The sequence below is a fragment of the Syngnathus leptorhynchus genome, chromosome 1 (genome assembly GCF_054491065.1).
Source record: "Syngnathus leptorhynchus isolate UIUO chromosome 1, UIUO_Slep, whole genome shotgun sequence".
In the NCBI taxonomy this organism is placed as follows: domain Eukaryota; kingdom Metazoa; phylum Chordata; class Actinopteri; order Syngnathiformes; family Syngnathidae; genus Syngnathus; species Syngnathus leptorhynchus.
In genome coordinates this window covers 6927686-6941123 of record NC_141195.1, presented here as the reverse complement: position 1 = coordinate 6941123, position 13438 = coordinate 6927686, and the positions used below count along the sequence as shown (strand labels likewise).

At 43.4% G+C, this 13438-nt stretch overlaps 1 protein-coding gene across 3 annotated transcripts in view; it reads right to left on the bottom strand.

Moving 5' to 3' along the window:
• Positions 1 to 416: 416 nt before the first annotated feature.
• The window catches only part of fgd (faciogenital dysplasia), a 31183-nt gene continuing 18161 nt past the window's right edge, over positions 417 to 13438 (bottom strand). For all 3 annotated transcript variants that reach the window (XM_085915031.1, XM_085915023.1, XM_085915014.1), the window contains 18 exons: positions 10485 to 10643; positions 9446 to 9635; positions 8781 to 9375; positions 7897 to 7986; positions 6559 to 6695; positions 6232 to 6388; positions 5642 to 5780; positions 5248 to 5306; positions 4719 to 4865; positions 4509 to 4601; positions 4346 to 4425; positions 4140 to 4170; positions 3508 to 3612; positions 3082 to 3135; positions 2915 to 3016; positions 2709 to 2834; positions 1823 to 1963; positions 417 to 1665 (listed from right to left, as the gene is read on the bottom strand). In XM_085915031.1, coding sequence (XP_085771157.1) covers positions 1420 to 1665; positions 1823 to 1963; positions 2709 to 2834; positions 2915 to 3016; positions 3082 to 3135; positions 3508 to 3612; positions 4140 to 4170; positions 4346 to 4425; positions 4509 to 4601; positions 4719 to 4865; positions 5248 to 5306; positions 5642 to 5780; positions 6232 to 6388; positions 6559 to 6695; positions 7897 to 7986; positions 8781 to 9375; positions 9446 to 9635; positions 10485 to 10643 — 2651 coding nt within the window. In that variant the 3' untranslated portion in view covers positions 417 to 1419. The remainder of the gene's footprint in view (positions 1666 to 1822; positions 1964 to 2708; positions 2835 to 2914; positions 3017 to 3081; positions 3136 to 3507; positions 3613 to 4139; positions 4171 to 4345; positions 4426 to 4508; positions 4602 to 4718; positions 4866 to 5247; positions 5307 to 5641; positions 5781 to 6231; positions 6389 to 6558; positions 6696 to 7896; positions 7987 to 8780; positions 9376 to 9445; positions 9636 to 10484; positions 10644 to 13438) is intronic.

Below are 13438 nucleotides of genomic sequence, written 5' to 3'. Positions count from 1 at the left end.
CAACATCTGCTAAGACGCTTCAATGACAATCGACAGCGTTCTCATTACACTCATTCTCTTCGGGTGTGATGGGAAAGGATCAATTCTCTCACGTATAAACCCTGACGAAAAAAAAAACCTACCTGTTTTTAACCTTCATGGACAGAATTTCAAGGCATAACTGTGGGTTTTGCGCTTCAGAATTTTCTTGGCTCGATCGGATGGTCATTTTCGCAGCTGGGATGAGAATCAAGTCTCAAACTACAGTCCTGATTCAGAAAAGGGTGGGGTCATCCTTCCTCAAGGGGAAGAATATCATTATTCAGGGGTTCTGTTCATGGAATGGAAAAGGAAGACCGAGAGGCAGATTGGTACCTCATCGCATGTTTCCATCTTTGTAGTGTTGACACACGAGACATGAGTGACATTTGCACAGCTTGTTGGACAGCGTGGTGAACTTCACTTACCACATTGCCTGTTTATTGATGATATGCTTTACCACTTTATGAGTGATGCAAGTAACATGCAAGATGAGCTCCAACATTGTCTTTTTTTTTTTTTTGCTACATTTTGTTAAAGGCTGGTGCTTATTGAAGCGGGATACAAAGGGAAAGGCAGAAAAAAGTACTTCAGCTCCATCAGCAAAGGGTGAGAAGAAGATCAGAGTGTTGCTATGCTGAGAAAACATCCGAGAATGAAACATTTATATGTTGAAACGGTAAAAGAGTGGAAAGGCAAATCATGGGACTTAAATACTGTATTGAAGATATGGAGATACGGTGAACGGGTTGGTTTTGCGGGAGCTGCCGGTGGCCGGCCACAAGTGTACATATCTCAAGTGTGTTTTAACTTAAAATGTATTTTCTTTTTCTTACATCACACTATAGTATACATACTGTACAACAATACCCACTGAAGTGCCACTGTGCCCCAGCAACAAACGGGGAAGTGGCGCAAGTTTCAGACACTGACATTCAACTGCTTCATGTACACAGGAAGGAGCCGAAGCTCGCACACACACACACACACACACACACACACACACACACACACATACACACTTTCACATAATATGGAAAAACAACAAAGCTTTTCAACAGTCAATAATAATATGATAATGTACAAGAAGCCTATTCATTAAAACCTTGTGGGAATCTTCAACTATCTTACAAATAAAACATGAGTCCATTCAAAAAGATCCTCTTAGGTTGCGGAGAGGAACAAAAACATCCCGACGGCACACGTCGAGGTTGTGATGGCTCGGTGGCGACGAAGAGGTGTGAGTGAAGATGAGGCTGAAGTGGTGTACAGGAAGGACTGCATGGTCTCCTCCACAAAACAAAAAGTGCCAAGATAAGCGAATTCAAGTAAGGTGTGCTCTTTACAGAGGGCACAGAGAGAAGGAGGGGGGGGGGGGGTACGGGAAAGAGGGCGTGTCCACTACTGGCTCTTCCTGTGTTCAGTCAGATTTGTTGAAGCATTCACAGCATTTTCGCCACGAGCTGCTTTTGAGAGGAGGTCCGCCCACTTGGCATGGAGTTCGCCATCTTGGGTACTTAGGAGCACAGTTTGCTGACTGTGACTGAGCCGGATTGTGTGTTTGACCTCTGACCTTTCGCCTGCGGGCGGCGACGGCGTCGTCACCTCAAACCCAGGCAGAGGTACGGCTCTCGCCCCCTTCAAGTCCTACAAGAATGAGTTAAGTCCGTCATTATCTTGAGCTTCAAGTTAATAATGCAAAATGATTACTCGATTCGAACGGATCGATTGATTGGATAATCGATTCGTTGCCGATTATTTGTGACACATTATGAACGTAAGCGTCGGCAACGTTAGGCCATACCTGCCCGCTGCTCTGCAGATACAAAACCAGCGGTTCGGCCTTGGTAACTGCCACCCACATCTTGGTCCAGCTCTTTCCTTTCTCCTGCACATGGAGGTGGCCACACAAGAGGCAGTTCTCGCCCGTTAATGAGGCTTGTCTCTAAACGGACGACACACAACACCGGTTCAGTACAAAAGGAGCGCCAGTGCATGAAAAGTTACACTTTGTGCAGGAGAATCTGGAAGACAGTGGCCATGGCATCTTATGGTTGAATAGTAAATTCGACCTTTATATACAATTTACAACCAAACGGCAGTTTGTCTTTTGACCTTGAAGAGGCCAGAGAAGCCAAATCAGATTCATTCACCTACTTCAGCAAAACTATGTCTGGAGCTGAGTAGGTAGACGGGTTAAGCTTCCAATATCACAGGCACGCAGACGGCTGAGTTGGCAGATCGTCTTCGTAAGTAGCTTGTGATCTTATTATAATATTAGTCACCAGAGAAGGGATCGACCAATATCAATGTTCTTGTATTCACCCCTCGGTGACTGCCTGGCTGCAATGTAGGTGAAAAAAAAAAAAATCTCTCTAATACTTTGTAAAAAAATAAATATACATTTTCAGGTTTTAATTGATTTTCTTCTACTAACCTAAAATAAAATGTATGCTATATGATGTCTTTTGCATATTATATAATACAATCATATACATATATATAAAAATGTGTTGTGAAAATTTCCTAGTCTAGTACACCACAGAGCCACTGTCAAAATCCACGACTGGTTTTACCCCTGCAAGTTTAAGAGCCCATTTTGGCCCCATTCCCAATGTGTTCGGTGAATGTATGAGCCTAACTGAGCATAAATAAATAATGTGTGTGTGTTTTATGGTTTTGTGTCTCACCTCAGGCGCTGCTTTTCTTTTTTGTTCACCACCAAGATTCTCCAGACTGAGGCTTGCCTCAAAACACTCCGGGCACAGTCGACTTGTTTTGTTGTCCAAGGTTTTTGAACACTTTGCACATATAGCCTGTGGAATTAGTTTTTTTGTTGTTGTTGAATATGTTCAATATGTACGCAAAAAGAATATGTAATTTTGTGAGAGCTTACCCCTCCACAAGACTTGCAGTGGTGTTTACGCTTTGTGAAGTTGAAACTCTCGTTGCATCCTTTACACGTCTGCTTTTCTTTGTCTTTCTTTCTTGAGCTCTTCTGTAAATAGATGTCAACGATGTTCAGCGCAACTCAAAAGGGGAACGCTAATCATCTGATCTCACCCTTTCATGCAGTCTTTCGCCGTCCGAGTCGATGGATGTGTTGGACCAGGGACCCTGAGAAGAAGCAAACATCTGAGCATCAGCGGTTTCCTTCTGCAGTTATGCGTTTCTTCCACAAGGTGTCAGGCTGAATTCGCACAAGAAGCCAGTTTCCTTTGGCTCCTTGCCAGGCCCACCGGCTTAAAGTGGGTCAAAGCAGATCCATAGGAATAAACTTTGACTTGGACTTTCCCTATAAGGTCATGAGCGACTTGTGGGAGACTCGTGTCAAGAAGAACGTCTTAAATTGTGTGGCGCGTGTTATGATTCACATCCATACATGGACAAGTGTTCAAGCTGACAAAGACCAGAAGATGGTGACTGTGCTTGGTGCCGCTTATAATTCCTCACTGAGGCGATCAATGAAAACGATCAAGGCGGTCTCACCGGTGATTCCGGGGCGTGGTCGTCCTCCCGCGAGAAGGAGCTGTTGAAGGCTTTATTGAAAGTCTCGCTGTTTTGCTTGTGTCGATGGATAGTGGCTTGGATGACCTGAGTGGAGGAAATGACGACAACAAGCGGCCATGAGTCTTGTTTGTATTAAAACTTCCTTCACAATCCAAATCTTTTGAGCCCATGTTCAACTGTCAGCTTTCACCCTGAGGCCTCTTTACAAGAAGACCACCTCTCCTCTTCAAAGCTGTAATCAGCTTTTCTCTGCCATAATGAGCTAAATGAGCCATTATAAAGGGGCTTTAGTGGAGAATTTCAGTTCCAAACACAATGTGGGTGGGCAGGAAATCTTTTCTAATTGCATTCTCTAATGCCGCTGAACTACCAAAAGGGTCACGACTGACCCCTGATTTCCTGGCATAAGCCTTTACATACCCCCGCCCCCACACGGAGATTGCGCAACAGCGTTTGCCATAATGTTGCTTTGTTTATTTATACACAGAATATTTGTATACTATTTAGCCAGTTTTCACTGCCATATTTCAGGGGTCTCTTTTTATTTTTAGAATAGTTCAGTGGACCCAAAACATGTCTGTTGGTTTAACACAAACACTTGTGATCCTTACCTGAATCCAATCTTCTTTCTCCTCAGCTGTCCTATGAGAGAAAAGGATAATCATGTATGTGTTTTTCAGTATCTTTAACATTTTAATTTCGGTATGTAATATTGTTTATCTATATTTTTACTTTTTTTTTATACGATTACTTTGATTGCAATGTTTGAAAAATAAATAAATGAAAATACACCTCTGGAATGCTTAAGTGTTTTTACCTGGCTTGAAGTTCAAGTGACCGTTGTTTGCCAATAATGGCAAATGTGTGAGGAAGATTCTGCTTCACATTCTCCTGCACCTGAGGGAACAAAGAAACTGAATAACTCGCATTCATAAAACATAAAGGGGTCTAAATGAGTCAGTCACACGTTCTATAAGTACCTCCATGCCAGCAATGTCAATTCTCTCCCTAACGCTGAACTTCTGCCCCATCAGTCTGAGTTTAGGCACACAGTAGAGCACCATGTTGTTAAACTGAGAGAGAGAGAGAGAGAGAGAGAGAGAGAGAGAGAGAGAGAGAAGAAAAACAATCATAATTGGGCTATTCTTCGTGGACATCCAATCTTTTTTTGGTCTGACATCTCCTCTCACCAAATAGAGGTATCTGTCTTGTGCTGTTCCATTTTTGGCTGACATCTTCTTGATATGTCCTTCCTTGATAAACTCATTGGCTGGATTCACAATGTCCTCCTCCCCTCCCAGCCTCTCATAAACCTCAAGCAGTTTGTGCATCTTCTCCTGTAAACATAAGACAGGACCAACACGAATGAGATACATACCACTAGAGGGCGCTGTTTTATCAGAATCATCGCGAGATTTGCTGACCTGGCAAAGAGCAGGTTTTATATTTCTTTATCGATCTTTTGACTATATATTTGGAGGATTCGCGGAAGTAAGAAATACAAGTCGGAACGAGGAAAGCGATGAAGACGATGGGTGTTACAGAAAGCCAGTCAGACATCCGTAAACTGTGAAACTTGAGGCAGGAAACAGCAACTTCCTGTCTGAACCGACTCAGCGCGTTGACTCCCTCAGACAAACTTGCAGCAATACTTTAGCATCAGCACTGCATCAGATGAGCAATGAGATGATTTTTTTTTTTGTTCTTTTAAAGTCTCACCATTTTCTTGATTGCTGCATTGGAGTGATTAGCTGCAGTAGATATCAACTCCAGTGCCTCTGTGGAAACAATGTAAATGTGTTAGCATCAAATCCAAAACACGAAAAAAAATCATATTGTTAGGACAGGGAGGTATGTGGATGGTCAGTCTTAGTAAATGTGGGGTGGGAAAGTCAGTAGAAAGTTACAGGCAACGCCACGGTGATAAACTACTGTGGAATGCGGAATAGATGAGTGAAACCCTAGAAACTAAACAAAGGCTTGAACTTAAAGCTTTTGTAATTGGACACTGCCATGCTGGCACATATCAAGCACGATCTGACCTTTCCAGATCCAGAGTGCTACATACGCCCACTCTCATGACGTTAATGTGAAATGTTGGAGGGTATCTCACTTTCTGCGTCCTTTCGGTCGAGAGCGTCATCGGGCAGTTTCTTCAGGTAGTCTTTGAGCAAGAGCTCGTAGCGGGGGATCCTCTGGACTGGTTCCAGCATGTGGTGCTGCAATGTCAAGTTACCGCAAACGTCCTGTTTCTGTTTAAGAGTGAAAAACAAACAAACGTTAAACTGATACAATCAGAAAGCCTGCAGTATATTCAGATTTAAAGAAAAGATTATTTGGAAGTGACACTGATAGAAATGGATTCATTTATTTTGATGTTGTTGTACTGGTGTTGATAAATATGGCATTGTGTTATTGTTTTTACAAATGAATTAATGTCTGTCTGCTAAAAAGCTGAGTCGTGAATTTTGTAGCATCATCATTTCTTTCCACTCTTTTACTGGATGTGTCCCAAATTAAGTTTATTGCGAAATATAACTGCAGGCAATAATTACAAATGACATTCCGAGATACGACCGCATTCCCGTGAGCTGCGACGAATAGGAAATCTTGCAATAAAATTCCTTGGCTATGCACCCAAAAAAAAATTTCGGTTTGAAATGTTGCAGCAATGTGAAAAAATGGCACCAGCACAACACACACCTGTATATTTTGGACGACGCTTTTGAACTGCGAAGACCGTTGCGTCCAGGTGTTGACCAAGTCCATCGCTCGATCAAAGTTTTTCACATACTCGCCGTACATCTTCATGAAAGGTGCCAGTTTCTGGAGGATATCCCCAATACGAGGGTTGGCATTCCTGTGAAGAGAAAAAAACAAGCTACAGCATTTGAAGCTGAGAAGTGGGAGATCTTCCGGAGACACAAATGTAGTTGTTCTACTTAGTAAGGAGACAAGACTCTAATAAAAAAATTAAAAAGGAAATATCCCGGCACCAGAGTCTCTATTATGCTACGAATCTCTCCTCACCATTCTTCAGTGATCCTTGTCTTGAGCTCTGGAAGCAGGAACTTGTCGTGAAAGCAGTAGATGGAGGAGATGTTGGAAAAGATCCCCGTGATGACATCCTGAGGGATTCCGGCCTCTGTGAGCTTAGTGCAAAATACCTGCAGAGAAAACATGGCGCAACATGCTCTTAAGTAGTTCAAAACATGAGGTAGATTTTGGTTACCTAATGAAGCGTATAAAAATGAGGGACGGGGGGAGCAGCACAAAAATATTTTTCTTAATTCCAGTCCAGTGACATTTTACTTGAGTACTATGCACTTCTTCTGGGGCAGGGAAGGGAGGCTAAAGGTTGGTTATGACTAAACTGTCATCAGAGCACAGTTGTGACTCATCGGGTTTCCCAAAAATATTTTGTAAGCAGATTTGTATTATGCAATATAATTGAAAGCGAGTGACTTAAAGACAAAGTCAATTCCGTATCATGACCTGAGATATCCTTGCGGGGTAAAACCAAACTCGATTCTGATTGGTTCACCAGAATAGTTGAGCCGCTATTATCTCAGCGTTTTGGAAACTACTGAGATTTGGAATTTGTTTGCAGTAATTGATTAGATGAGAAATCTTTTGTTACTGTAGCTGGAGGCAAAGTTACAGATGGGCACAAACATTTCCATGGAAACCAATCAATGTCACATGAACATGGTGTGACTACAACAGATGAACTATTTCATGAGATGTGAGAGCGCCGCTATCGCTACAAAATGTTCCTCAGGAAAACAAACTTGTAAACGACCATGATGTAATCCCACTGGACAACTTTGAAATTCCATAATATCTTGGGGGGGGGGGGGGGGGGGTAAATATAGTGAGAAGTTAATTTCCATCTAAATCAACCCTTTAGCAAAATGATCATACATTTGTCAAAATGTGACAGTATTCATTTAATGATAAATTGTGTTCTGCACACGGCTCCATAACATCTTAAGACTGTTTTAATGAGCTTTCTAATTATAAACCCTGCTACGGTTTAAGAGACAAACACCTTTAATCCACAGATTTACACATTTGTACATGTGCCACTCTGCCGACACCAGACGAGCCAGACTGCTTTTACTTGAGGTAACCATAAATCACATGCATGCAACACAGAGTCACCGTCTCCCTCAACTGTGCTCACAGATTAATTCAGACTACGGTTGTGTGTCCCCGATCACAGAACACTTATTTAATCCGGCTCAGCCCTGATCTCAATCACTACAACCGCTGGCACACTCAGGATATTGAAATTTGAACACACAAGCCGGGCGTACATCTTTATGAAAGCGCCCGTGGGGAGAACGTGACTTGCACGGGCCTTACCTGGTCGAGGAGGTTGAGCCTCTTGACGTAGGCCTCTTCAGTGTGGAGAAGTTCTTTGGCAATGTTCAGCAACCTGTGCACCTCTGAGCACTGAGGGGGCGGGGCAAACACGGGCCAGTACGTTACAACCAAGGCATCACATTGTCATCCCGAAACATTTGAACAACAAAAAGCATCTGCTGCCTTTCCGTATCAAAATATTTGCAGGACATAGCGGTGCTGTTGACTATCAATAATGGAGTTGAAGGACAAGAGGAAAGTGAAACGACCTTAAAAGTGGCGAGTCTTTCATCCAGGAGCCAACGTGAGCTCCTGTTACGGCTTTGGGGCAGGTATTCATCTCTTTATGTAACCGCAAACCTGCTTTTAAGAGTCGAGTCGATCGCTTGTGGCCGCCGATGTGAGGTATGTGACGGCGTGTAGCGTTTCATCAAGAGGATTCGTTGAAGAGTTTCAATCGGGTTGAGCTAATAATAGAGAGGCTGCTCGAGGTGGAAAGCGTTCAGACGACCAGGACAAATCAAATGTGCCGTGAAAATTCTGATGAATGGACATTTATATCAGGCTTTCTGACCTTTGGTGCACTCATAAGCGTTTTTACAATGTTGCCTCATCGCCATAACAATTTTATTCGTATTTTACAAGCAGCTCACTTGCAAACAGATGACACAGCATATTGCTGAATGAGGGCGAACTTTTGACCTCAAATCAAATGTTTGTATTTATCTATTAATAGTCAGTCATATAATGTTACCACTTAAGTGACCTCCCTGCCTGTCAAAGGTCACAATTATAGTGGCATCATCCAATTTGACCTGCGATAAATCTCAATCTCCTCCTAAAGTATTAGAACAGTAAAGTCGATTGCTATGATAGGTACTCACTTTTTGTGCATCTGTCAGATACCCGCTTTGCGTGTCTGTCAGAGAGTTGATCTCGCCGCCGCTGCCCTCGTCCAAGTCGCTGTCCTCATCCTGAGTTGAATCCCGCTTGTTGCTTAGGGTAACGCAACAAGACACGCTCTCTGTTTCCGTGACGCTGTCGTAATGATCCTCCTCGTCAATGGCGTCCCCGTTGGGGAACGCCTCCCCTTCGGCGGCGCACGACGGACTGTCGATACCGCTGTCCCGGTTAGGAATCTTTATCTGTTCCGAGGAGTCTTGATGATCAATAAACTCGTGGGACGAGCGTTCGTCGCGCACGCCGTCATCAAGGCAACCGTCGCCGTGGGCTATGTCCACCTCCACGTCCAACGGGGTGTCGTCGGAGCCGTCCATGTGCATGGACGCCAGACGGGACAGTTCGGATACATCTTCGGTTCCTTCGGAGGTGCAGGGTGCCAATTTGTTCAAAGGGGAGGAGTCTCCCGGAAGTTTCGCTGTGGTGTCCTGGTCACAGGAGGAACTGATGTCACACGCAGTGTCCATCCTAAGACACAGGTGTAGCTGGGAGCGGGGGAGCGCCCCCAAGATGGGGACCCTGGGAGGACATGGAAGTCATGAGATGGGATTCAAAGCGTATACGTAATGAAACCCGACAATGTTCTCACCTTGAATTCTCAAACTTTTCGATGAGCAGGCCAACTTTCTGGATTTCCTTCTGCGGCTGCGCTCCAAGGGGCACGACACTGGGTTTGGGTTTCGGCGGAGGCGCTGGGAGAGGCCTGCAGGGCGCCGGCGGGATCCTCTTGGGTTTCTTATCTTGCCCCAGAGCGAGCAGGTGCGCCGGTTTAGGGGGCACTAGAAGAGCACGGGTTCCGAAAAAGCAGAACGAGACAAACGTTGAGACAAATGTTTCCAAGGGTCTCAAAAACAAAACATCAGCTCCAAAGTGTGACAAAAAATAGTAATGCTTCTTCAGCTTTCTGACAACTTCCTTATTTGAAACAGGATGCTGAGATGTGCGGGCACGAGAGCCACTACAGTTCCTGTATATTTAGAAAAGATATCGCAAGTATGCACACAGCGCGCACGCTTCCGTTGCTCACTGTCATCCGACAAGTGTTGATATTTTCATAGCCGCTTGACACATTCATGATGATAGCGAGCTTCCGCCTGTCCTATTTATTGGCATGCATTTCTTAAAAGATAAATGGCATTGTCTGTCACAATTACACGAGTAGCAAGAAGATGAACCTAAAAATAATTTGCATGCCAAATATAGGACAATATAAAATTCTAATATGGTCTTCCAAATGAATATGGTATTGAAAAATTCTTTTTCTGTTTGCAGCTGGTTGTTCACTTACTGAAATAGTGCAACCAAAACACCAGAAAAGGGAAATTTGGCAATATAACTACCGGTTATTATAAAGTGTGGATGAATATAGGTCACTTGAAATTTGAGGCAAATGTAGTGTTCTTCTGTGATTTTCCAAAATTCCCCAAACACAACACATGTTCATAATTAGCATTCATCAAAGTTGTCACAACACAATCTCACGGGAGCCTTTGGCCTGCTTTAAAGTAGCAGCTTGCTTGGAGATGACCCAGTGAGGAGAGTGAATGACAGCATGAGGCCAGCGAGCAGACACCTACGCATTTTTCTTCTTTTTTTTTCCAGTGACATTGTAATGGCTGGCACTTTACCTTGAGGCTTCTGCGCAACTGACGGTCTGGGGGAGGCGGATGGCTGAGGCCGCGGTTTGACGGCGGGCTTCTCGTGACATGTTCCTTTTTTCAGCAGCCGTGGGGAACGCAGGTAATCGGCCGACGCATACTGGTACTGGGTGGAGGCAGCGGGGAGGTCTGAGGAGAACAAAGTCATGAATAAAAAGCGGAACGGTTGTGTGACCTTGAGCTCATTCTGTGTTCTCGGGATTATGTTGAGTGGGGAGGCCGAGTCAACGCATCGATCGGCCCTACCGGCCCGAGGCAACGGACTGTGCTGCAGATTGGTATCTGATTGACTCACTTTAATCTCCTCGGGAATGCACAATCGGTGTGTACGTCAGAGTGTTTGACTGGTAAATAAACGGGGAGATATTTTCAACTTGAAGACTCTGACCATATTTAACCTCCCGTCCCCCAATCATAATCCCAAAGCGGTTTAATGAGAGTTTCCCCTGCATCTAATTAACGTCTTGAACATCCCATAGCTTGAATGACTGACATCATAGAAAAGGTATTTTTAAAAAGATGAAGCATCCCAAGAATATTTCTACCTGTGAGTAATGGAACAGATTGCAATTACAGGAAGTGAAAAGTGGTCAGAAAACCCAAAAGCAACAAATGTTTTCTGTTCCCACATTGTGTAATGTCTGTGCGTGTTTTCCCCAAATGAGGCTAATGGCGGCGGAAAATAACTAGGTCAAATTATTGTTGGGGTCAACACATTCACAAAAACAAAAAAACAAAAAAAGAAAGTCAGAAGGTCCTGCATTGAATAGATGGATTGTGTTTTGGAGGGTAAACTAGTCAACACAAGCTTCCCCGACAAGAAACAAATCCAAAACGGCAGCAAGGGAGCCTCTACAGGAACATCTAATTCCGTGTTTCTTCCAAGATGCTCCAGGCTGGAGAAGGAGCAAATTCTCTCACTGATGAGTCCCGTTACGCCTACGGCCCCATGTGGCACGCCGCGGGCTTCCCATCTTTTTAGCTTCCAAAAAAAACAAAAAAAAAAGAAGCGTGTAACTAAGCCCTCAAGCACTATTAATGCATACACCTGCCAGAAATGTGCTATTATCGGTTATGAGCAGATATTATTAGCATACTGTTAACCACGAGTGAATCGAGTCAGAAGACCTTTTAGCCATGTCAACAGGCATGTTTGTCCTCTAAACAAGGGTCTGGCCAAGACCTTTGTGACCAGCGACATTCAGGAGTCCCAGCTGGGGGAAAAACAAGCAAGCATGGAATATGGTGGCATAGGGGCTGGTACCTATGGCAACTCTGTGTCCCCAAGGCAACCGGCGAGAAAAAAAAAAAAAAAAAATCTGGCCCACATTCTATCAAAGCACTCATCAGAATTTGAGCACAGAGTAAAGGAGCAAATTGTTTTCTCAAATGAAATGAGTAGACAGCTGGAATAGGCTTCAGTTGCCGGGCGGACTCTAGGAGGTTCAGAAAAAGAACTGACAAATTGATTTGAAACAAACAACGTGACGTGCTTGAGTGCCCCAGACGACACAGAGACACACAGCCCGCTCCGCAGTCAAGTTACAGTACAAACATCTTAACTATCATCCCGGCACCAGCAATGACGGACAATGTGTGTCATGTTAAGAGGGATTTTCTGGAAGAAACAAGAAGAGCTCATTAATTTACTCAGCCCGTTATTGAGAGAGGGATGAATGGGACAATTAGGCAAGAATTACACATGTGAGAACCATTATTGGCAATAAGCTCTACTGGCTGCACATCACCATGACAACCATCCACTTCTGCACCAAATGTTTAACCCACATTTACTCGCTGTATATTTATGAAGTGAAACAATAGCAGGTAATAGACAACAATAAAGTTGTCATGAGTTGTGATATAAAAAGATGCTGGGAGAGTGATGGACTGTGATTGACAGCTGTTTATGGAACACAGAAGTATTATGATACTTTTAGCGATTTGGCAAAATTATATTGTGAGACTAAGAATGTCACAGTAGATATGAGAAATGTGTTTTTTTTTTTTTACGGGATTCCAAACATCAACCTGACTGATTTTGCTTTGCTTTGCTTTGTGAACCTTCTCATCAATCAACTCCTGCCCAGACTACCAAACAAGACCGTTTCTCGATGCATATACATCTCATTATTCCCATATGACTATCACATTTCTTCGTGGTGCTGGGTGTATTGCCTTTCTGTGGCTTGGCTCATATTGATCTTGTCCTTTTCCCCAAAAGACTCTTTTTAATGTACGTGGGCCACAGACAAGACAGATTTCAGATATAAAGACCATCAAGGTGATTAAAGAAAAGACCAATATGAGAATAGCAAGCATGAACTAACAATGAAATCATGTTGAAGCCAGTCAGCAGAGAAAGTAACCACGGGAGAATTCAAAGCATTTAACTTGAGCAGTAAACGATGGGCTAAATGTTTGAGTTGACACGAAGATGCAGAGACACGCAGATGGTTGAGAAACAACACAGCGTGGTACAGTAGATGTTGACCGGAGATGCGGCGAGAAAAATCACACCACATTGTGAAGTGGTTCTGAAGCAGAAAATGAACTGGCAGAGAGAGGAAGTAATAGTTCTGTCTGCTTTCACCTCATGTAAAGTGGCGCTAGCTTCAAATACAAAAAGGCTCCAAAGAAGGGTGTCACTGCTGATTTTGTATCAAACTACAGTATGTTTAGTAAGGTATTAAAGTTTGTGTCAATTTCCATCAAAAGAATACAAAAGAATTCATAAAATATCAAATCAAATCAAACATCGGCTCATTTGTAATCTCATCCTGTTAACATTGATGATCTATATATTTTCAAGATAGTGGGTAAGTCAAACAAGGCGAACGCGTTGAAAAAAAAAAAACTTCTCATTGGAAGCATAAATCCCAAAGCTCTTATCTTGTCTGTTTCCCTTTACAAAGCAGATAAGT